The following is a 25,859-nucleotide window of genomic DNA, read 5'->3' on the forward strand; positions in this document are numbered from 1 at the left end:
AATACCTACAATACCTGAACATAATCCATTCTGAAATGGCAAAAAGGTTGAATATAAAATAAAATAAATACCAACCATGACCGTAAACCATGAGGTGCTGTTTGTATGGAAAAACCACAGAAGGTTCTACCCAAGAACAGTGAAGAGAATAAGCTGGCTCTGAGTGGCACACTGGGTGAAAAATAAAAAACAGGTAGAAATTCTCATGGCATACAGTCAACTAAGCTACAAAAGCTTTTCAAGTGGAAAGGAAAAGGATGACATAAGATAGTGCAGCTGGGCATTTCTTATGTAGAAAGCTTGGATTTTTTTTTTTTTATGATAAACTATAATGTTTGGAATCTGCATGCTTTCAGAGAGAGAGAGAGAGGCACTCAAAGATTACAAGGAGGATGTTTGCTTGGTGCTTCAGGTGACCTTTCCCAGCACCCTCCCATACCACCCTCACTGTGCCTCCAAAGCCCAAGAGATGCATAGAACACTCTAGAAGTCAACAGCTCTCCTAGTACGACCCTAAACATTTTTCAAGAACCAACAATTGCTTATACAAAACATGTTGAGCTGTATATCTTATTAAGCACCCAAACAAATTTCACAGCATAAGGAAATACCTTGCTCCTGTTTGCACCTGGAAGAGGGAAAGATAGTTTATCTGACAGCTGCAGGGCACATCTGTACAAAGAATGGCCTTGTATACCCCAAGACCGGAAGAGGATGCACTCACTTACTTTTCGTATTCTGTGTTGTCTTTGTCACAACGAGAATCCTTGTGCTTTTGCCAGTCTTTGCCATGTTTGCAGGTGGTCAAGAGGACAACATCCTCCCCATTATGGACGTGATATAAGGCATTCCTGGTGTCTGACCCTATCCCCGTCAGGTACCTTTTCCCCTTGAATACCAACATGTACTTCCTAAGAGGGGGAATGGTATTAAATCTTAAATATCCCTTTTCCCCTCCTGTCCTGGGATGATCCTTAGAAAACAGTGGAATAGAAACATCAAAATTAGGTCTGAAGTTTTCAGTACTGATACTGGCTTTAGCCAACATGGCCTGGCCTATATCGAAGCCCACATCTTCGGTGTAATCAGGCCAGGTGCCGGAATATAAATTAAAAATTAAATGATTTCTACCATTGTTCCATAAATGTAAGTTCTGAACTTTCGATTTCAAGTTGTGCACATACTGAGGTGACAATTGGTCTCTGTCTAAAGTATCCAAACTCAGGACAAACAAGCATGCCTGACTAGGATCCGAAGTGTAAAACCTTGATCCCTCAATGGCCGATAAAATGTTTTGGTAACTTTCGGAGATCTTCTCCCCTTTCTGCTGCGGATAGACATAAGCTTTGAAGCCGTGCCTCTTGCACAGAGTGAAATCGAAGCAGGACTCCAGGCGGCACTTCTTGCCCTTGTAGATGCTGGAATTGGCATCTCGCTTCTGCCGGGGAGAGACCTGCATATTGTAATCCTCATTTTCCGACTGATCCCAAGGAATGAAAGGGAGCAGGGCGTCTGGGAAGCGGGGCCACAGGCGCTCGGGACCCGAGTGCGAGCCATGCCTACTGCGCTCCTCTCGCCTGCTTTGGTTTCTGGATGCCCTGAACTGCAAGCCGCCGAAGTAAAATAAAAGCACGAGACAGGTACCAGCCGAGAGCAGGATGAAGTAGCGTTTTTTGGCCTGCATGTGTCCTATCTGAGTCAGGATGCTCGCAAATAAACACAAGAATCCGCCAAGTTTTCCAATCCCCCCTTTCAGCTCCAGTCCGCCATCTTCCTGCCTGCAAAGATTTCAAACTCTCTTCTCCCACCTTCTTTTTACTCCTTTCCCAGAGCCTCGAGCTGATCCAGCGCATGTGGGCGATTTCTTTAACTTTCTCCCCTCCTGTCTTTCATCGTGTGCTCCAGAAACACACACGGAGGATGCAGGGGGGCCCGGGGGGAGAGGTGGGTGGGGGATTCACCGGCCCGGCAAGGGTTGGGCAAAGGGCGCCGCACCAGCAGCAGCTCTCCCCCCACCGCCCGAGTCCACAGTCAGGGGCAGGATCCCCACCTCGAGTCCGATCAGCTGCAGCAGGAACCGGCTACAGCTCTCCAGCTCAGCGCAACAAGACGCTGCCTCCGAACCATGCCATCCAAAATGCAAGAAACAAAAGGATCTGAGAGGAAAACTAAAAGAAAACAAAAAACAAAAAAAAAAACGAAACAAAAGGCAACAACCCCGGGTAGGTAAAGGCAGGGAGCGCGCTTCAGGTGGCTCCAGGAAAATCGTTACATCGCGCTGCTCTCCGGCTGTAACCTCACAAATCCCTGCATGTCTCTTTCTCTTCCCAGCCTGCAGCCGCTGCGAGGAGGCTCCCGGTGCTGGCTGCGATCGGCGGGTGCCGGTCTGGCCGCCGCGCTCCCCGGCGACACCAGCAGCTCCTTCTCGGCCCCGGGCGGTAGCCCCCAGCCCCCACCTCCTCCGGTGCCCCGCGCGAGCGTTCGAGCCCCGAACGTCGGCGGCAGCGCGGTTCGATCAGCGAACGTTACCCGGTTCTGATTCCTGCACTCACACATTCCATTCCCTACACGGCAGCTCCTGACCTCATCGATCCACACAGCCCGCGCGCCCATTGGTGGCGCGTCACGTCCGGGTGGGCGGTGCTTCCGCTGCCACCCATTCATAACCCGGCAGGCTGGGTAGGAGGTGATGGGAGCTTGGGGGTTGTGGTGCGGGTCTTGGCAGTACGCGGTCTCCGGTAGGAGGTGGTGCTAGATAGACTCTAAATTAAGGGGTGTTTTGATTTTAACACAATCGCGACAGGGAGAAACCTTGGGGCGGGCGGAGTTTGGACAAAATGTAGGGGAACATCAGTATTTGTAATGGGGAGGCTCCTATTTTGCTTTTTACTAAAACGGACGCGATAACTGTTTTATAATGAATCTTTTTCACAAATACATATACCACCACCCCTTAGTTATTTGACTCTTTAAAGCGTCATTTTGTGAGGTGATTTTCAGATGTACAGGTAGTTGGAGACCATTTCTAAAAAAGTTTTGATTTTTTTTTTTTGTTTAGCAACGTAGGTACTACTTAAACGAGATACTCCAATAGTGTACTGATGTGAAATCTCGTCATTTGTAGCTCAAATTATCTTAAGTCATTCTTCTACAGTTCCAATATTTCCATGACGGTAGCTCGGTCCCTGAGAATGTGCTTCCAAAGGCCCACTCTGTTCCGGAGCTGCGCCGCTATCGTTCTCTCGGTGCCAGCTCCAGGAAGCTTGAGAAATCCCGACGCGATTTCTTCTGATCGGAGCAACGTGGCAGCCGATTCTTGAGCACTGTCCTAGAAAACGCCAGGTCTTATCTGACAGGTAACTGTCCAAGGGCTGCAAAGTCCGAAACGCTCGGACTTTGTATGTTTGCTGAAGGCTAGGAGAAAAGGTGGGTGTACGCAGCTATGGAGGTGTGGTTGGTTTACACATGCAGAACCTGTCCCCGGATAAACGTGCGCCCGCGCAGTCTGCGCCAATCGGTGAGGCTTTAGTAAACAGCCCCCGGCTGGTGACTTACGCGAACTGTATGGCCTCGGGCAGACCGGAGAGGAGAGGGGGCTCTGCCTGTGCCCGGGGTTCCCACGCAAGGCCTCTCACTGTCCATCAATTTTACTGCTATGATCAAAAGTTGTATATCTGTGATGGGAGTACTCATAAGAACATGATATTCCAAACTGGGTCAGATAAGGATCTATCAAGCCCAGTATCCTATCTCCAACAGTGTTCAATAAACTGGCATGATGTTCCGACAAATGTCGGTATATAAAAATCAACAAATAAATAAGTTGCAAGTACCCAAACATCCTATGCTACTAATGCTGGCAACAAGCAGTGGCTATTCCCTATTGATTATAGATTTCTCCTTCAAGAAGTATCCAAGCCTACTAGATGCCTTAACCACATCCTCTGGCAATGAATTCCAGAGCTTAATTATGTGTTGAGAGAAATGGATTTTTTCCTATTTGTTTTAAATGTGCCACTTGCTAACTTCATGGAGTGCCCCCTAGTTCTTGTATTATCCAAAAGAGTAAATAACATTTCACATTTACCCATTCAAGTCCTTTCATGATTTTGTAGAACTCATCATATCCCTTCCTCAGCCGTCTTTTCTCCAAGCTGAACAGCCCTAACCGCTATAGCCTTCCCTTAGGGGAGCTGTTCTATGACCTTTATCATTTTGGTTGCCCTTTTCTGTACTTTCTATAGTGCAACTATATCTTTTTTGAGATGCAGCAACCAGAATGCACTCAAGGGAGAAGTGTTCTGAGATTTGCTATACTAATGTGTGGTCGTCTACTCGATGACATTCTGGTGTTTTCCAAAGTCCTCAATACCCACCGCTGAGATGTCTCTCGTGTCCTTTAATGTCTCCGGGATAACCAATTCGCCAAAATGAGAAATGATCCTTCGAAAAGGAGAATCTGTCATTCCTGGGTTACATAGTTTCCAGATGAGGGTTCCAAATGGACCCAGAAAAGAGCATTCAAAATTGACTGTAACCGACTGGTCTGCGGGCCTTTCAAAGATCCCTTAGCTTTGCCAATTATTATCGTACCTTCATTCGCAACTAAGCGGCCCCACTCATAGCCTTGACACGAAAAGGGGTGAATCCTAAGTGCTGGCCCCTCCGAGGCTGAAGCAGCTTTTCAGCACTTAAAGGCTGCCTTCCTTCAAGAGCTGTGTCTCCGGCAGCCCAACCCAAAACGTTTCATCGTGGTTTCATCGTGGTGGTCGATGCCTCCTCTGAAGGGGTAGGGGTCATCTTAAGCCAGAACTCTTTCACTGACATTCTCCACCCATGCTCCTTCTCTAAGCAATTTTCCCCAGTGGAGCAGAATTATGGCACTGGGGACAAATAACTCTTGGCTATCAAACTCACCTTTCAGGAATGGCGTCCATGATTGGATGGAGCCCAACACCGGATCACCGTCTACACAGATCATAAAAACTTAGAATATTTACCAGACCCAGCATCTAAACCCACATCAAGCCCGATGGGCCCTCTTCTTTTCTCACTTCGACTTTGAGCTCCATTATCGACCCTCAAGCGGATGCCCTCTCCTGGTCCTTCATTCCCGAAAATACCATCAAACCACCCCGGCATATTATATATCCCGCACGAGTGTTGCTTTCCGCTACCATGACTGTCCCATCCAGAAAAATGGTCATTCCACAGAATCTCCGCGACAGGGTGCTATTCTGGGCCCATGATTCCCATGTCACTGGCCACCCCAGACAAGCTTGAACCCTTGCCTCCCTCCAACGATTCTACTGGTGGCCCAGTATGAGAAAAGACGTCCGGGCCTACGTGACACTTGTCCCGTCTGTGCTCAACAAAAACCCCTGATGGGTCGACCATGGGGACTGTTATAGCCGTTGCCAGTCCCCAAGGAGCCTTGGATGCACATTTCCACAGATTTTGTCGTAGATCAACATGTCACATTACATCGCCCTGCCCAGTCTCCCCTCGGTTCCTCTACTGGCTCAACTCTTCATCCAACATGTATTCCGACTCCACGGACTCCCCAAGCATATCCTATCCAGCGTAGTACTGGGGAGCACTTTGTAAAAAATTCAACATCACATTGGACTTCACGACTGCCTACCATCCACAAGCGAATGGACAAGCGGAAAAGGTGAATCGCACATTGAAGCAGTTTCTCCACACCTACATCAATGCATGTCAGAACGACTGGTCAGCACTACTTCCCTGGGTGGAGTTCGCTCTCAACTCCCACCCTTGCTCCGCCACCGGATCCGCGCCCTTCCAGATTGTCTATGGAAGGCAGCCGCTTCCTCCCCTGCCTCTACCACTGACCATCCCCTCCCCTACGGCTCAGTTGACGCCAAAGAGTTACACCTCCTTTGGAACCAGACACAGCAGTTGCTGCGTGAAGTCGGACTTAAAGCCAAGAGGGTCGCATATGCTCACCGTAGACTGGCCCCGCGATTCAAACACGGTGAGAGGGTCTGGCTCAGCACGCGCTACATTTGCCTCAAGATCCCGTCCATGCGATTGGGGCCACGATACATCGGCCCCTTCCCAGTACTCCGTCAACTGGGTCCCGTAACCTATCAGCTGCACTTGCCTTCATCTTTAAGAATTCATAACCATCCACACCTCGCTCCCAAATCCCCTGGTATGATCCTGGCCTTCTAGGAGGTTACTCGATCTGCAACAACTTATTTCGGAGACCGACACCACCTATCAGGTGTGCAATGTACTGGACGTAAGAAGATGAGTCTGAAAGTGGGGGAGTTCCTGCTCACCTGGGAAGAATTTGGCCCAGAAGAAAACACTTGAGAACTCACCTCCAACATAATAGATAAGGACGTGATTAAGCAGTTTCACGCCTCTCACCTTTGGCTGCTCCATGGCAGCAGGCTAGGGCTCCCTGGCAGCCTTGCAGAGCCACTGCCAACATCAGCCATCCCACCTTGGGCTGCCTGAGACTCTCCTTCCTCTCCGGCGGCCGGGACACCATAGACTGCTGCTCCCCCATGGGCTCCTCCTATGCACGCACGTGCGCCTCCTCCCGATCTTAAAGGACCGGTGGCGGGAAATTGCTGCTGGCCCTCTCCGATGACGTATCCACTTCCAGCCTATTTAAGGTTGCATCTTCTCCAGCGTGCTTGTTTGGCTGATCCTGTGTTCCTGCCTTCCAGTTCCTGTTCCGGACTCCTGTTGCCTCAGATGGACCTTTGCTTCTTGACCATGTCTTCTGCCGCCTGCCTCTGACCCTCTGGACCAGACCTGACCGTGTCTCCTTCCTCCTGTTTCGGACCTTCGGTCTCTCGTGACCATCCGCCTCGTCTGGCCATTCCCCACGGGATCGTCCGCACAGAGGCCCACCTAAAACCAGCCAGCCCCGATACCCAAGGGCTCAACCTGCGGGAAACGAGGGCTGGTAGTGGCGAAGCTCCTGCTGACCTCTGCTTCCCATCCAGCCTTGCTTCCCGACGGTGGGGACCTGCGGGGATCTCCCTCACAGGTAGTGCCAACACTACCTCGGGCCAAGGGTCCACGTTCACAATACTGTTGCTGATGACCGAACTGCAGATTCAAAGATGTCATAAGCAGTTCTACTTAATTGACCAGTAGCTTCTTCAAGATCTTGAATTTGATTGTGGAGAATCTGAATACCCTCCTTTAGTAAATGGGTAAAATCCATTTTTAAATCTTGTATCACACTGAAAAGATACTGCACCATTTGAATCTTGGAGCTACAATCCTGGATGTTAACATGGCCAATTGAAATTGGTGGTTTCCCAGAGAATCTAACAAATGCAAATCTTTGGAAGGTGGAACTGCCAAAAAAGCTTTTGATTTTCTAGCCTTTCTCAAAACACTCTACAACAACAGAGTCATGTGGGAGTTGAACTCTTTGAAAACGTGGACTTTGCTGTTTTCTGTACCTTGTCTACAGCTTTTGAAACAGGAGGAATAGTTTATGGCGTTGTCCAAATTTTTGATTGAACCTTATCTATCATTTTATGAACTGGAACTGCTTTACTCATGGTTTATACTTTTTAAAATTCCAAGGAGCTCTTCTAGTGTGTTTTCTCCATCTTGTAGTAAAAAAGGGACTTTCCCTGTACGTACCCAGACTCCTGGGTTTTTGCCTCCTCTCCAGCAGATGGAGTCAGAGAAAGTTTTGCTGACACTGCCACTTAAGACGAGGTGCCTCCTGCAGTCCCGCAGTATTTCTTTGACTCCAGTAGATGGTGGAGGTGCAAAGCCTGCAGTCTGACTAACAAAAAAAAAAACCACATCAGAAAGGGCACATAGGCTTCTCTCTGTGCCTCCCTTCTGGTGTATGAGACTTGCGAGCAGGGGGTCGGGGACCTTGTGTTGCTCAGATCCCTGGCCGGACAGGGCTGATACCCGGAAGCTCCGGATCACGCGCCTTGTGGGATCTTCACAGTCTGTCGCCTCTTCAGGAGCCTGCTGCTGCTTTTTTAAGGAAAGTGCCCCTTTTTTTCCTTTTGTTTGTTAAAGTTTAAAGAAAAATAAAGAGCAACGGTATGGTTTAATATCACTAATAGAATAGGGGAAAGAACCACAAAGACCCGAGTTTTACAGTTCAAAAACACAGACTTTGAGGAAATGGGAAAGTACCTGGAGGAAGAACTTAAAGGATGGGAGAACGAGAGAGATGTGGATCAGCAGTGGACCAATCTAAAAGGAGCAATCACCAAGGCAACTGCTCTATATGTTAGAAACATAAAGAAAAGCAAAAGAAAATTGAAACCTATCTGGTTCTCAAAGGAGGTGGCTGACAAAATTAAAGCTAAAAGAACAGCATTCAAGAAATATAAAGGATCCCAAAGGGAGGAGCACAAAGAAGAATATTTGTATCAACTGAGGGAGACGAAGAAAACAATCAAGTTGGCAAAAAATCAAGCAGAAGAGAGGATTGCCAAGGAGATAAAAAATGGTGACAAAACATTTTTCAGATACATCAGCGAAAAGAGAAAGGTCCAAAGTGGTATAGTGAAATTGAAAGGTGGTAATGATCAATGTGTGGAGAGAGACGAAGAAATGGCAGAAATATTAAACGAATACTTCAGCTCTGTGTTCACTAAAGAAGACCCTGGAGAAGGACCATCTCTACACAACAAGAAACTGGAGGGAAGTGGAATAGATGAAAATCCTTTTACAGTAGAAAATGTGTGGGAAGAGCTAAAGAACCTGAAAGTGGACAAAGCCATGGGGCCTGATGGGATTCATCCAAGGATATTGAGGGAACTCAGAGATGTTCTGGCGGGTCCGCTGTGTGACCTGTTCAATAGATCCCTAGAAACGGGAGTGGTGCCGAGAGATTGGAGAAGAGCGGTGGTGGTCCCGCTTCACAAGAGTGGGAACAGGGAGGAGGCTGGCAACTACAGGCCGGTTAGCCTCACTTCGGTGGTGGGAAAAGTAATGGAGTCTCTGCTGAAAGAGAGAATAGTGAACTATCTACAGTCTGGAGAATTGATGGACCAGAGGCAACATGGATTCACCAGGGGAAGATCCTGTCAGACAAATCTGATTGACTTTTTTGACTGGGTAACCAAGGAATTGGATCAAGGAAGAGCGCTCGATGTCATATACTTGGATTTCAGCAAAGCTTCTGATACGGTTCCGCACAGGAGACTGGTGAATAAAACGAGAAGCTTGGGAGTGAGTGCCGAGGTGGTGACCTGGATTGCAAATTGGTTGACGGACAGAAGACAATGTGTGATGGTAAACGGAACCTTCTCTGAAGAGAGAGCGTTTTAAGTGGTGTACCGCAAGGATCGGTGTTGGGACCAGTCCTGTTCAATATCTTTGTGAGCGACATTGCGGACGGGATAGAAGGTAAGGTTTGTCTTTTTGCGGATGACACTAAGATCTGCAACAGAGTGGACACGCCGGAAGGAGTGGAGAGAATGAGACGGGATCTAAGGAAACTGGAAGAGTGGTCGAAGATATGGCAGCTGAGATTCAATGCCAAGAAGTGCAAAGTCATGCATATGGGGAGCGGAAATCCGAATGAACTGTATTCGATGGGGGGGGAAAGGCTGACTTGCACGGAGCAGGAGAGGGACCTTGGGGTGATAGTGTCTAATGATATGAAGTCTGCGAAACAATGCGACAAGGCGATAGCAAAAGCCAGAAGAATGCTGGGCTGCATAGAGAGAGGAATATCGAGTAAGAAAAGGGAAGTGATTATTCCCTTGTACAGGTCCTTGGTGAGGCCTCACCTGGAGTACTATGTTCAGTTCTGGAGACCGTATCTACAAAAAGACAGAGACAAGATGGAAGCGGTACAGAGAAGGGCGACCAGGAAGGTGGAGGATCTTCATCGCATGACGTACGAGGAGAGATTGAAGAATCTAAATATGTACACCCTGGAGGAAAGGAGGAGCAGAGGTGATATGATACAGACTTTCAGATACTTGAAAGGTTTTAATGATCCAAAGGCAACGACAAACCTTTACCATAAGAAAAAAATCAGCAGAACCAGGGGTCACGATTTGAAGCTCCAGGGAGGAAGATTCAGAACCAATGTCAGGAAGTATTTCTTCACGGAGAGGGTGGTGGATGCCTGGAATGCCCTTCCGGAGGAAGTGGTGAAGACCAGAACTGTGAAGGACTTCAAAGGGGCGTGGGATAAACACTGTGGATCCATAAAGTCAAGAGGCCGCCAATGAAGAGTAGGTGACTCGCCAGAATGATGGCTACTGCCTGGAGACAATACCCTTATTCAATAAACATACACGTGGTTACTGTGACTCCAACATCACTCTAAGCTTCAACAGCAAGAGGAAATGTGGAAAAAAGGATTTGCACTCACAAAGACGGGAGTAGCTGGCTTGTTACGGCGGTTACTACCCCAAACCAAATAACCAAATTACTACCTCCACCTTCCTCTATTCCTGATGCCTTTCAACTAGCTTGATCACTCCATTCTTATACTTCACTTTCAATGCATATCCAGCATAGTTCTCTGCTTCAACAGCAGGGAGAAGAAAAACTGTTACTTCACACATCCAGCAGAGCTCTCTGCTTAAACGGCAGGGGAGAAGAAAAAAGGGTTCGCACTCACAAAGCGGGGAGTAGCTGGCTTGTTACGGCGGTTACTACCCCAAACCAAATGTACCTGATACTTCACTCTCGACGCATATCCAGCATGGCTCTCTGCTTCAACGGCATGGGAGAAAGACTGATACATCACGAATTTCCAGCATAGCTCTCTGCTTCAACGGCAGGGGAAAAGAAAAACTGATATTTCACGCATATCCAGCATAACTTCAACGGCAGGGGAGAAGAAAAAATGATTCACACTCACAAAGCGGGGAGTAGCTGGCTTGTTACGGCGGTTACTACCCCAAACCAAATGTGCCTGATACTTCACTTTCGATGCATATCCAGCATAGCTCTCTGCTTCAACGGCAGGGGAGAAGAAAAAAACTGATACCTCACGCATATCCAGCATAGCTCCCTGCTTCAACGGCAGGGGAGAAGATAAACAACCAATAAGGGCTGTATAACATAATCTGGGTAAAAACAAATAAGCATGGGTGTAGCTTGCTTATTGCGGCGGTTACTACCCCTACTACCTCTAACTAATCAAGCTAGATATTTCACTTGGATGCAGCTCCATCACCGCTCTCTACATTAATGGTGGGGGTGGAAGGGAAATAGAACCAAGAGCTAAGAGAAACAGATAAGTATGAGAGAAAAAATGAGGGAAGCTTTCTGGGCAGACTGGATGGGCCATTTGGTCTTCTTCTGCCGTCATTTCTATGTTTCTATGTTTCTATGTTTCATCTACAGTGAGAAGTTTGTTTCTTTCCTTCGGGGGCAGTGTGTTTTCGCCTTTCTTCGGTCCCTTAGTCTGGCAGCCAACGTCGGAGCTTTTATTTTCTTCTCTCACCTGCCTCATTCGGCCTCTCTCCCTTGTGGTGCTCGACCGGGGGAGGGGGGGGTCGGTCTCGCTTGTGGATGCTGCATGGGGCAACCTGTTCTTCCTTTGCTCCCGATGCCTCTCCCGGGGGGGTGGAGGGGTTGTCATGTAGCTCTGCAGGCGACATGGGCAGTGACTCCCATGTCTTGGGGAAGCGTCCTTCAGTGCTGCCAGCCATTCAGGACTTGTTCCCGCTAAGGGCGGGAACGGCGGCCGTATTGTCTTTATTTCGGTCAGCAGCACGGGCCGTGGACGGGAGTTCAGATCTCCCTCCCCCATTGTCTCAGGAGCCCCAGGCCGGGGGAAGTCATCAGCAAGCTGGGAGCCCTCCTGGCAGCGATGAGGACCCCGAGCATCCATGCTTGTCTTCAATTTTTTCTGAGTTTGAGCTGTTGCTCCATAAGGCCTTTACGGTCAGGAAGGCTGCATCCAAGGAGGCCCCAGGGCGGCCCGCCAAAAGTCCAGGACCTCCGTGGCTGCGGGGGCCCCTAGGGTCCAGCAGCTCCTGAGGGCTGCAGTACCTGTGGCTGCCACGGATACTTCCTTGACAGTCTCTGATACCGAAGGGGCCCAGGGAGCAGATTCCCAGGAGTCCAGGCCTGGGGTCAGTCTGCTGGATCCGGATCTGTCCCTCTTGCAGGGTGCGTCCCTTAAGGTGATGACCCTAAGGTGGTTCATTTAATCCATAAGGAGGAGCTGAGCCCACTTATTTCAGGCAGTTGGAGGAGTTGGGCATCGAAGTCCCGCCACAGGATTCCAATCTGGGTGCGGTGAACCTGGTTATGGTTGGCCTCCAGGGTCTCGCAAAGTCCTTCCTGTTTCATGGTTCGGTCAGTGCTTTTCTGTTCCAGGAGTGGGATACTCCAGACGCTGGTTTGAAGGTCAGCAGGGCAATGGACAGATTGTGTCCATTGCCCGAGGATGCGCTCAATCTGCTCAAGGTATCTGCGGTCACCAAGAAGACCACCATTCTGGTCACTGGAGCAGTGACTTTAAAGGATCTTCAGAATAGAAAACTGGCGATACACCTCAAGAAGATCTTTGAGGTTTCCACGCTCAGGCTGCCATGTGTGGCAGTTTCATGCTGCAGGCTAGTTTTCGCTGGGTTCAGCAGCTGCAAGGTGATAAGTCTTTTTCTGAGGCTGAGGCCCTCCAGGCAGAACGGCTGGAGGCTGTCATGGTGTACATTGCTGATGGCTTATATGACCTTCTCAGGACCTCTTCTCTGACTATGATGTCGGTGGTGTCGGCCTGGCACCTCCTCTGGTTGAGAAATTTGTCGGCTGATGTTTCTTCCAAGGCGCAGTTGGTATCTTTGCCTTTTAAGGGAAAGTTTCTCTTCGGCAAGGATCTTGAGGAAATGATCAAGTCTCTGGGAGAGAATAAGGTCCATAAGTTGCCTGAGAACAGGCCGAGAGGCAAGAGTTTCCCATCTTCTTGTTCCTGCTTCAAGGGGAATCGAAGATTCTGAGGGCCCAGACTCTCAGGTCCGGCTCCAAGACAAGTCTCTGCTCGACAACTGTCTTGGTCTCAGTCGTTTCAAGGTCATCGACCCAGCAGGGATGCATCCTCCCAGGGAGGCAGTGGCACCAAGTCCTCTCAGTGAGGCTGGTCCACTATTTGGTTCCTCAGATAGGAGGACGCCTATCTCTCTTTTACAAAGGGTGGACCAAGATCACGTCGGACCAGTGGGTCTTGTGTGATAAGGCATAGTTATACTTTAGAGTTTGCTCGGCCACTCAGAGACCGATTTCTCATGTCTCCCTGCTCGTATTGACACAAGGAACTTGCAGTGAGGTCCACTGTCAGCTGTCTGCATCAGTTGGAAGCCATTGTCCCCGTCCCTCTAGACAAACGTAGATCCATACGCTGCTCCATTTACTTCATTGTTCCAAAGAAGATAGGCACATTCTGCCCAAACCTGGACTTAAAGAAGGTGAACCTGGTGCTGAAGGTTCCACGGTTCCAGATGGAGACATTGTGCTCTGTGATTGCGGCAGTCCATAAAGGAGAGTTTCTAGCCTCCCTGGATTTGACCAAGGCTTACCTGCACATCGGAATCCAATCAGATCAACAACAATATTTGAGGTTCATGATTCTGGGTGATCACTTTCAGTTCTGTGCTCTCCCCTTCGGTCTAGCTGCGGCACCCAGGACTTTCACCAAGGTGATGGCCGTGGTTGCTGTGGCTCTGTGAAGGGAGGGTGTTCTAGTTCATCCCTATCTGGATGACTGGTTGATTCGAGTGAAGTCGGAATCCCTATACTAGACAGCGGTGGATTTGGTCCTTGGTCGTCTCCGATCTTTAGGATGGATCAACAATTTAGCTAAGAGTCATCTGGTTCCTTCCTAGAGTCTGAAATTCGTGGGGGCACTTTTTGACACGAGGACGGGGAGAGTCTTCCTTACCGAGCAGCGCATTGCCAAGCTTCAGGCTCAGGTTTGGAAGTTATTAGCTAAGAGGGTTCCCAGAGTCTGGGATTATTTTAAAGTGCTAGGGTCTATGGTTTCTACCTTGGAGTTGATACCCTGGGCCTTTGCTCACATGAGACCTCCACAATCAGCCTTACTATCTCGCTGGGACCCAATGTCGGAGTGTTATCAGCTACCTCTCCCTCTCCCAGAACCTGTATGGTCCAGTCTCTCATGGTGGCTCCACCGGGACAAATTGAGTCGCGGTGTGGACCTTGAGGTTCCAATCTGGACAGTTGTTATTACCGATACCAGTCTTTTCGGCTGAAGAGGGGTATGTCAGCATCAGTCAGTGCAAGGCCATTGGTCCCCAGAGGAAGCTTCCTGGTCCATCAATTGGCTAGAGACCAGGGCAGTACATCTGATCCTGTTAACATTTCTCCCCTTGGTGAGGGGCCGGTCGATGAGGATCTTGTCGGACAGTGCAACAACGGTGGCCTATATCAACTGTCCAGAGAGGCACCAAGCATCATTCCATGGCTCAGGAGGCTCGGCCTCTGGTGGAGTGGGCAGAGCAGCATATGGGCGTCTGGCAGCCTCACACATAGCGGGCTCAGAGAATGTGCAAATAGATTTTCTAACTCGCCAGCAGCTGGATCCTGAGGAGTGGGAGCTGACCGAGGAGGCGATGTCCTTCATTTGTCATCAGTGGGGGACCCCTTGCAAGACGTAATGGGGACCTTCCAAAATGCCAAGGCTCCGCGTTTCTTCAGTCGGCGGAGAGAAAGAGGAGCAGAGGGAGTAGACGCCTTGGTCCTGCCTAGGCTGACGGATGTTCTGCTGTATGTGTTTCCTCCCTGGCCCCTATTGGGCAAACTTCTTTGGAGGATAAAGGTTCATCCGGGACCGGTGATTCTGGTTGCGCCAGAGTGGCCATGGTGTCCATGGTTTGCAGACATGATCAACCTAGCAGAGGATGGTCCTCTTCGGCTCACCCATCTGCCAAATCTACTGCGTCAGGGACCAGTTTGTTTCGATCAAGCAGATCGATTCTGTCTACTGCTTGGCTTTTGAAAGGCAGTGTCTGAAGGAAAAAGGTTATTCAGATGCAGTCATTGTTACTCTTGCAATCTAGGAAGTCTTCCACCTCTCTATCCTACGCGTGGGTGTGGAGCATTTTTGAATCCTGGTGTTCCAGCCAGAAGGTGGACTCCAGAAGAGAGTCTATGTGCCATATTTTGGCCTTCCTTCAGGATGGTTTGGCAAAAGGGCTGTCTTTTAATTAGCTTAAGGTTCAGGTGGTGGCACTAGGTTGCTTCCGAGACAAGGTTCATGGCACATCTCTTTCAGCACATTTGGACATTGTCCATTTTCTTCACGGTGTGAAACACCTGCCCCCTCCTGTTCGACAGCCGTGCCCAACTTGGAACCTTAATGTGGTCTTGCGGAGCCTCTGTGCACCCTTCGAGCCTCTGCGGTGTGTGACTATAAAGGATCTCTCTTTGAAAGTGGTCTTTTTGGTGGCTATCTGTTCGGAATGCAGAATTTCCGAACTTCAAGCTCTTTCCTGCAGGGAGCCCTTTTTGAGAATCTCAGACAAAGGGATTTGCTTGTGGACTGTGCCTTCTTTCTTGCCCAAGGTGGAGTCCTCCTTTCACGTTAATCAGTTGATGGAGCTCTCGTCCTTCTCAAACTTAGATCTGGCAGCAGTGCACATTAGAGATTTGCATCGCCTAGAAGTCAAACGAGCGTTGCTGAGATACTTGGAGGTCACAAATAATTTCCGCATATCGTATTACCTTTTTGTGTTGTGGAGCGGTGCTAAGAAAGGGCATAAGACGTTAAAAGCGACTACTGTGAGGTGGTTGAAAGAGGCGATTAATTCCGCATATATTTGTCAGGGTCGCCCGATTCCGGAAGGTCTCCGGGCGCATACTACTTGCACTCAGGCAGCCTTTTGGGCAGAGTGTCAGTTAGTCTCTCCCAGGAGATCTGTAGGACGGCTATGTGGAAGTCATTGCACACCTTTGCCAGACATTATCGCTTAGATGCCCAGTCCCCGGGAGCTAGAAATTTTGGCACGAGTGTGCTGCGAGCAGGACTCTCCCAGTCCCACCCTACTTAGGGAAGCTTTGGTACATCCCAGGAGTCTGGACTGATCTGGGTACGTACAGGGAAAGGAAAATTTGGTTCTTACTTGCTAATTTTCGTTCCTGTAGTACCACAGATTAGTCCAGAGTCCCGCCCTTGATTAGCAAAGAGTATTTGGAGAGTCAGCTCGATCTGTCTGTTTTTGCTGTATGGTCTATGAAGAAGTACAGGGTTTCTTGATCCCACACAGGTTTTTGGTATGAGGACGTTTTGTTTTTACCTGTTTTATAGTTATCTTCTTCCTCCCTGCTCGTTTAGGGGAGTAGGCATAATTACTTGATTCTTCTTTATATTTCTGGCTTGGGTGCAGATTAATACTGATGATCTGTAGGAGGCACCTCATCTTAAGTGGCAGTTAAACTTTCTTTGACTCCATCTGCTGGAGGGGAGGCAAAACCCAGGAGTCTGGACTGATCTGTGCTATTACAGGAACGAAAATTAGCAGGTAAGAACCAATTTTCCTTTTACATTCATCTTTTGAATGAATCCAGCTACGATTGGCCTTGGACCAGAGAGTTAGGAGAATCATCCGGTGGGATATCTGTCTGAATCTGAAGATTGTTGATGATCACAATGAGAAATTTCTCTTTTTCTGAGAGGTTTCCTAGAATCCTGAGTATCTTGAAAAAGGACATCCTCTTCTTAAGGAGGTGGTAAATCCTTAACTAGTGATATCCTGTGTTGATCGGTTGTTTAGGAATGACATTTCTCATATACATTTTGACAAATTCCTGCCATATCATCTTAACAAATTGTTCTGGTAAAGGAGGATGATTATCTAGAGGCATTTTTGCTGGAGATCTATGTGCGAGAGTGTGCTATCAGGGGACTGCTTATTTTTACAGGTAGGATTTTGAAATGGTGAGGGAAAGTAAACCCTTCTCCTCTTCTTAGGTCTCTTAGGAGACTCATGAAGACCAACTTCTGATATTATAGAAGAAGATAAGTGAGAATGATGTCTTTATGTACAGTGAAAAGACTGTTCAGAATCAGTATGTCATAAACTCTTCTACAGAATGTAGTTTGTCTGTACTTGGCTTACATCTTGGAGAATACAAACAATTAGAATTTTCCGATGGTGCTGTTTGTCGATTTTCATAAGCTTGGTCTGAAGTAGAAGACTTAGTTGAAGAAGATTTCCTAGCTGATTTCTTAGCATAGCGCAGTGATGGAGCCATAAAATGACACGGTGATGGTGCCGATGAATATTTCTTAGATGTTAGCGCCTTAGAATGGAGTGGTGATGATGCCGCAGATGGAGCCCTGTCTTGGTATTTTTTCGGTGCCATAAGTATGGGCACATTAGAGCTTGGCACTATAATCAAAGACGCCATAGGTTCCCTCTCCGTGGGAAATGGTGCCATGTGAGATCCCGATGGCGCAATAGTGACTTCAGTATGACCGGGAGTTTTCGAGTGAGAATGTTTAGAGCTCCGCAAACTTCCTGAGTCACTATCTGAACGGTGTCCCATGAAGAATGCGAAGAGGAATATTTTGTCAGTTTTTGAGAAGTGCTCTTTTTCTTTTTAGAGTGAGAAATCTCATGTTTAGAAGAGCGTTTAGCTTATTACAAACAAAGGACTCAATCTCAAGGAAGACCATCTTAATTGTTCCTCTCCTTTAACTCTAATAATCCAAACCAGCCTGTCTCCAAAAGAACCATTGATAGTTGGTTATCCCAATGCATTGAGTTCTGCTACAATAAACGTTCTATTGTTTTGAGCAACAAACCAAAAGCACACCAGATACGAGCAACAGCAGCATCTTTTGCGCATTTAAAAAGAGTTCCGCTACTGGACATCTGCAAAGCGGCAACTTGGTCTTCTCTTCATACTTTCACATTTCACTATTGTATCGGACAGCAAGCATCTTCCGATGCAGCTCTGGGTTCAGCAGTTCTGTCAACCCTAAACTCTTTGCCGCTGCCTGCGCTGACTGCACTTTGGAAGCAGGTACCCCGGAGTCGCGTGTAGGAGCTGGGAGAGAGGCCAGCGCTTGAGCCCATCGGGGTAAGGCCATTACTCTCGCCCTACCTCCGTGGGCCCCCGCTCCGGCCACGTGGGAGTTTTGACTCTTCTTCCTTCCTCCTCGCACCGACCCGATCCAGCCCCCTTCGCCGTCCATCGCCGCCTGAATCAAGTCAGGGAGGAGTCCTCCGGGACAGGCCCTCCTCCTGCCGACCAACGCAGACCGATGCCGCACAAATTCAACTAAGTTGCGCCGGTGACCTCACTCCGGCGCGACCGCACCAGATTTAAAGAGCCAGCAAGATCACAGGCGCGCTCTTTGCTGCTGCCTGCGCTGACTGCACTTCGGAAGTAGGTACCCCAGAGTCGCGTGTAGGAGCTGGGAGAGAGGTCCGCACAGCCAGCGCTTGAGCCCTTCGGGGTAAGGCCATTAATCTCGCCCTACCTCCGTGGGCCCCCGCTCTGGCCACGTGGGAGTTTTGACTCTTCTTCCTTCCTCCTCGCACCGACCCGATCCGGCCCCCCTCGCCGTCCATCACCGCCTGAATCAAGTCAGGGAGGAGTCCTCCGGGACAGGCCCTCCTGCCGACCAACGCAGACTGACACCGCACAAATTCAACTAAGTCGCACTGGTGACCTCACTCCGGCGCGACCTCACCGGATTTAAAAAGCCAGCAAGATCACAGGTGCCGCGCACCGGCATTGCGCGCCGAAGGTGCGCAACAAAGGGGCCCGCCCCTTTGTCGCGCTCCTTCGTGCAGCCCCCAGGTGCTTTACCGAATTCAAAACTACAGTTTAAAATTTCTTTCCTTATCAGTTTTCGCCCCCCCCCAGTTTCCATACGATCGGGGTTCACCTTCCCTCACCCACTCTTACTACTCACTCCTCCAGCACCTTCAGCCATCTCAGCAGCAGGAGAACGAGATAGAGAAAGTATCACAATAGAACGGGGAATGACACCGCACGGACCGCGTTTGTGAGAGGCCTACCATACAGCGTATCTCTTCCCTACAGCAAACATCCAGCACCCTACCCTACAGCAAGCATCCACCCTCCCATTCAACAAACTTTCAACAAACATCCTGCACTCATCTATAACAGCATACTTCCAGAACTCTTCTATGCCAGCAACCATTCAACACTCACCTATACCAGCAATCACTCAAAACTCATCTTGCACCGGTCTCTTCCCAGCGAGCATCCAGCTCCGATCTCTTCCCAGCAATCTCCTAGCACTCGCCTCTCCCAGTGATCATCCGGCTCTCATCTGCTTCTGCGATCATCCAGCACTTTCACATCCAGCAAACAGCCAGCCAATTGAGTACCATTCCTCTATTCCAGCAAACATTCAACTCTCATCTATACCATAAATTCATCCTGAACCCTTCTCTTCCAGCTAAACATCCAACACCCTCTCCCCACCAATCAATCTCATCCACCAAACAGTCAGATCCCTTCTCCTCAAGCAATTATCCAACACTCTCCATCTCCTACTCTCATCAACCACCTTGTTAGCATCACTACCAGCAACCTTCCATCACTCATCTCCTCAAAAAAAACTATACTTCGCTTCACATTCCGAACCTTCATCCATATTGCTCAAAGACAACATGTTACAATCCTACCCCATCACTATCATTCCACGCTCTCCCCTTTCAGAGCCTTTCCACCCATGCTCAACCTTCGCTCAAAGAGATCACTGATTCCAATCATGATCTCCCCGCTAACCCAATTCCTAGGTCTGTCTTTAATCACCTTAACCCTTCTCAATGCTCAATCCCTCGCAAAAAAATCACACTTGCTCAACGACCTCCTCCTAGACACCCAACCGGACATCTGCGCCATTACTGAAACTTGGCTGAAAAACACTGATACCGCCCTAATCAATCAACTACCAACTCAATCTTATGATTTCTTCTCTATCCCAAGACCTAAAAAAAGAGGGGGAGGAATAATGTTAGCAGCAAAGAAAGAACTGAGACTATCCCAACAAGCCTTCAAATAGACAACCAAACTGGAAATTGGTCTATTCAAATCCTCCCAGATTCAAATAGGCCTTATATACGCCCCCCCAGGGCTCTTAGAATCAGACCCCTCTCCACTCATCAAAATAATTGCCAAACACATCAACACTAACTCCCCAGCTATCATTCTAGGAGACTTCAACATCCATGTTGACTCCCCTTCTCTCATCTAATTGCAAAGCTCTTCTCTCCTCATTCCAAGCCATGGGGTTCAAACAAATTATAAACAATCCCACGCACAAGGCAGGCCATACGCTAGACCTTATATTCACGAACGAAACCATCTCGCCTCTCTCCCCACCTACTTGTACCTTCATCCGCTGGTCAGATCACACTCTGATAGTTTCCGAACTATCAATAAAACAAAAACAGTCTCCCATCGTCTCCAAATCCTCTATCCAATTTAGGAAACCTTGTTCCATGGAGACCCTCAGCAATAGCCTTACCAAGGACAGTGAAATGCTAAGAGAAATTAGGGAAGCTAACCAAATTGGTAGTGCAGTAATAATGGGAGACTTCAATTACCCCAATATAGACTGGGTAAATGTATCATCGGGTCATGCTAGAGAGATAACGTTCCTGGATGGAATAAATGATAGCTTTATGGAGCAATTGGTTCAGGAACCGACGAGAGAGGGAGCAATTTTAGATCTAATTCTCAGTGGAGCACAGGACTTGGTGAGAGAGGTAACGGTGGTGGGGCCACTTGGCAATAGTGATCATAATATGATCAAATTTGATTTAATGACTGGAAAAGGAACAGTGTGCAAATCCAAGGCTCTCGTGCTAAACTTTCAAAAGGGAAACTTTGATAAAATGAGAAAAATTGTTAGAAAAAAACTGAAAGGAGCAGCTACAAAAGTAAAAAATGTCCAAGAGGCGTGGTCATTGTTAAAAAATACCATTCTAGAAGCACAGTCCAGATGTATTCCACACATTAAGAAAGGTGGAAAGAAGGCAAAACAATTACCGGCATGGTTAAAAGGGGAGGTGAAAGAAGCTATTTTAGCCAAAAGATCTTCATTCAAAAATTGGAAGAAGGATCCAACAGAAGAAAATAGGATAAAGCATAAACATTGGCAAGTTAAATGTAAGACATTGATAAGACAGGCTAAGAGAGAATTTGAAAAGAAGTTGGCTGTAGAGGCAAAAACTCACAGTAAAAACTTTTTTAAATATATCCGAAGCAGAAAGCCTGTGAGGGAGTCAGTTGGACCGTTAGATGATCGAGGGGTTAAAGGGGCACTTAGAGAAGATAAGGCCATCGCGGAAAGATTAAATGATTTCTTTGCTTCGGTGTTTACTGAAGAGGATGTTGGGGAGGTACCCGTAATGGAGAAGGTTTTCATGGGTAATGATTCAGATGGACTGAATCAAATCACGGTGAACCTAGAAGATGTGGTAGGCCTGATTGACAAACTGAAGAGTAGTAAATCACCTGGACCGGATGGTATATACCCCAGAGTTCTGAAGGAAATAAAAAATGAAATTTCAGACCTATTAGTAAAAATTTGTAACTTATCATTAAAATCATCCATTGTACCTGAAGACTGGAGGATAGCAAATGTAACCCCAATATTTAAAAAGGGCTCCAGGGGCGATCCGGGAAACTACAGACCGGTTAGCCTGACTTCAGTGCCAGGAAAAATAGTGGAAAGTGTTCTAAACATCAAAATCACAGAACATATAGAAAGACATGGTTTAATGGAACAAAGTCAGCATGGCTTTACCCAGGGCAAGTCTTGCCTCACAAATCTGCTTCACTTTTTTGAAGGAGTTAATAAACATGTGGATAAAGGTGAACCGGTAGATATAGTATACTTGGATTTTCAGAAGGCGTTTGACAAAGTTCCTCATGAGAGGCTTCTAGGAAAAGTAAAAAGTCATGGGATAGGTGGTGATGTCCTTTCGTGGATTGCAAACTGGCTAAAAGACAGGAAACAGAGAGTAGGATTAAATGGGCAATTTTCTCAGTGGAAGGGAGTGGACAGTGGAGTGCCTCAGGGATCTGTATTGGGATCCTTACTGTTCAATATATTTATAAATGATCTGGAAAGAAATACGACGAGTGAGATAATCAAATTTGCAGATGACACAAAATTGTGCAGAGTAGTTAAATCACAAGCAGATTGTGATAAATTGCAGGAAGACCTTGTGAGACTGGAAAATTGGGCATCCAAATGGCAGATGAAATTTAATGTGGATAAGTGCAAGGTGATGCATATAGGGAAAAATAACCCATGCTATAATTACACAATGTTGGGTTCCATATTAGGTGCTACAACCCAAGAAAGAGATCTAGGTGTCATAGTGGATAACACATTGAAATCGTCGGTTCAGTGTGCTGCGGCAGTCAAAAAAGCAAACAGAATGTTGGGAATTATTAGAAAAGGAATGATGAATAAAACGGAAAATGTCATAATGCCTCTATCGCTCCATGGTGAGACCGCACCTTGAATACTGTGTACAATTCTGGTCGCCGCATCTCAAAAAAGATATAATTGCGATGGAGAAGGTACAGAGAAGGGCTACCAAAATGATAAGGGGAATGGAACAACTCCCCTATGAGGAAAGACTAAAGAGGTTAGGACTTTTCAGCTTGGAGAAGAGACGACTGAGGGGGGATATGATAGAGGTGTTTAAAATCATGAGAGGTCTAGAACGGGTAGATGTGAATCGGTTATTTACTCTTTCGGATAGTAGAAGGACTAGGGGACACTCCATGAAGTTAGCATGGGGCACATTTAAAACTAATCGGAGAAAGTTCTTTTTTACTCAACGCACAATTAAACTCTGGAATTTGTTGCCAGAGAATTTGGTTTGTGCAGTTAGTATAGCTGTGTTTAAAAAAGGATTGGATAAGTTCTTGGAGGAGAAGTCCATTACCTGCTATTAAGTTCACTTAGAGAATAGCCACTGCCATTAGCAATGGTTACATGGAATAGACTTAGTTTTTGGGTACTTGCCAGGTTCTTATGGCCTGGATTGGCCACTGTTGGAAACAGGATGCTGGGCTTGATGGACCCTTGGTCTGACCCAGTATGGCATTTTCTTATGTTCTTATGTTCTTAAGGACCTAACTAACCTGGACCTCTCCGATGCCGACTCTGCCATTAAATCTTGGCAAAATATCACGCAATCAATAGCAAACAATATCTGCCCCACGTCCTCCAAAGTCATCAATCCAGCCCGCTCTAACAAAAAACCTTGGTATTCAACAGAATTAAGAAAACTCAAACTAGACTTGCAACACAAAGAACAACGATGGCGGAAGGATCCCTCCCCCACCTCACTTGCTTCCTACAAAACCACTATGAACTATTTTAGGACCGCCATTCTTCGCACTAAACGGGACTTCTACGCCAAAAAAATACACGGCTTCCTTTACGATCCAAAAACTCTTTTCTCATACGTTGCAGCTCTTACTACCCCTGCTCCCCCCTCCATCCCGGAAGAGGAAGCCCAAAACAAATCAACAGAACTGGCAACCTTTTTCGATAACAAAATCAAAAATTTACTGGCTCCACTGGCTCCACTGGCAACTTCCAACCCTTCTTCAAATACCTTTCCACCCCGTACCATTAATTACTCCCCTACCATCCACATACAGAAACTAGAATTCTTCGAACCCACATCATCCTTGGAAATCGAATCGATAATCAAGAACATGAAGCCTTCATCACACCCATTGGACCAAATACCTACCAAACTCCTTCTTACCGTTCCCAATACCATTGCTAAACCTCTGGCCGACATCATTAATTGCTCCCTCATTCAAGGTACTGTCCCTGACTCATTAAAAATTGCTTCCCTGAAGCCTCTATTGAAGAAACCTAACCTGGACCCAGCCAACCCCGGAAATTTCCGCCCCATTGCAAACTTACCTTTCATAGCCAAGCTAATGGAAAAGCTAGTTAACATCAGACTCACAGACTACCTTGTCTCTCACAATATTCTCTACCCTTCTCAATTCGGATTCAGGAAACGCCTAAACACAGAATTTCTCCTTCTCTCATTAACAGTCAACATCCTGTTGGGCCTTGACAAAGGCCAACCTTCTAGCTCACCTCGACATCTCAGCTGCGTTTGACACAGTAAATCATTCAATTCTCATCAACCGTCTAAAGGAAATAGGCATCTCCGGGCTTTGCACTTCTCTGGTTCAAATTCTTTCTTTCCAACAGGCACTACAAAGTACAAAGAATCCCACCCAGTCCCTTCTAATCAAGGAGTACCACAAGGCTCATCACTCTCTCCTACCCTGTTTAATATTTATCTACTTCCGTTATGCCAACTACTCAATACCCTCAACCTCGCCCCTACATTTATGCTGATGATGTGCAGATACTAATCCCAATCTCGGACCCCATCTCCATGACACTAAACTTTTGGAACAATTGTCTGCATTCCATCAACCTCCTCCTATCGAGTCTCAACCTGGTTCTCAATACGTCCAAAACAGAACTCCTCGTCATCTCCCCCAGCGACAATAACTCAGTAGCCAACAACGCAACTATACCACTAGCCAGCCAGGTGAGAAACCTTGGGGCCACCCTAGACTCCAGATTGAACTTCAAAAAGTTCATCAATACTACAACAATGAATGTTTCTTTAAGCTACAGGTCCTAAAACAACTAAGACCACTCCTTCACTTCCATGATTTCCGTTCAGTTCTTCAAGCCATACTGTTTTCAAAGATTGACTACTGCAACACATTACTACTCGGTCTACCCGCCTCTTCTACTAAACCTCTACAGATGCTGCAAAACGCAGCAGCCAGGATTCTTACCAACTCACGTCATAAAGACCACATCACACCAATTCTTAAAATCCTACACTGGCTACCAATCCACTATAGAATACTCTTCAAGACTCTCACTATCATTCACAAATCTGTCTACCAATAATCCCCTCTCCAACTCTCCATCCCCCTCGAACTTCATGCTTCCACAAGGCCGATCAGATCCGCATACAAAGGCTCTCTCCAGGCTCCCCCAAACAAATTCTTGGTCCACAACTCCATACATAAACGAGCACTTTCGACAGCGGGACCGCTACACTGGAATTCTCTCCCCCCAGATATACGTCAGGAACAATGCCATCTATCTTTCAGAAAGAAACTGAAAACCTGGTTGTTCATCCAAGCCTACGGTTGACAGAGCCTCTATCTACCAATATTGTCTCTTTCACCTTCCTACCCATTCCCTATCTCCTCCCTCCCCCCCCGCCCCGTTCCCTGCCCTGACACCCCCCCCCCCTCCGCTTACCTCCCCTGTTCCTCCCTTTTTTACAGGAAAATCTTTCCTAATAATTGCCTATGATAAATCACCAGCCGAATTCTTTATGTTTTATCTGTTTTATTGAGTGATACATGTAGGAAACAACTTACAAACCACAACGCTGAAGAACAACACAGAACTGGTGAAGAGAAAAAAACATCAAGTACAATAACAGCACCAATATACTGTCATGTAATCACTTTTTATACGAGTGTGAAACCCCCCCCCCCCCCCCCTTCCTTAAGGCTATGTCCGGCATTCAGGGGGTGACCCTAGATCCAGGGGAACATTGTTCCTTTGCGTCCCCTGGATCACGATGCATATTAGCTTAATGTAACAGCTGCGATACCCCCGCCCCCATAACATCTAAACTGCTAGCACCAACGCAGTCAGATAACGTACAATCTGTCGCCAATAACTTTGAATATTCGGACAAGCCCAAAAAACATGGGACATGTTCCCAACAGACACCTGGCAGCGTTTGCAAAAGGCGGTACTGGTGAGACCAGCCCGGAACGCTATGTGTGGGGAGATGAAGGCCCGTCCCAAAAATTTG

At 47.4% G+C, this 25,859-nt stretch overlaps 1 protein-coding gene across 1 annotated transcript in view; it reads right to left on the minus strand.

Annotated features, from left to right (window-relative positions):
• The window catches only part of EXT1 (exostosin glycosyltransferase 1), a 331,833-nt gene extending 329,244 nt beyond the window's left edge, over window positions 1-2,589 (minus strand). The window contains exon 1 of the mRNA XM_029591929.1: window positions 729-2,589. Within this exon, the coding sequence (XP_029447789.1) occupies window positions 729-1,684 (956 nt within the window). The 5' untranslated portion in view covers window positions 1,685-2,589. The remainder of the gene's footprint in view (window positions 1-728) is intronic.
• Between the last annotated feature and the right edge of the window lie 23,270 nt (window positions 2,590-25,859).

Source organism: Rhinatrema bivittatum, chromosome 2 (genome assembly GCF_901001135.1).
Source record: "Rhinatrema bivittatum chromosome 2, aRhiBiv1.1, whole genome shotgun sequence".
NCBI lineage: Eukaryota > Metazoa > Chordata > Amphibia > Gymnophiona > Rhinatrematidae > Rhinatrema > Rhinatrema bivittatum.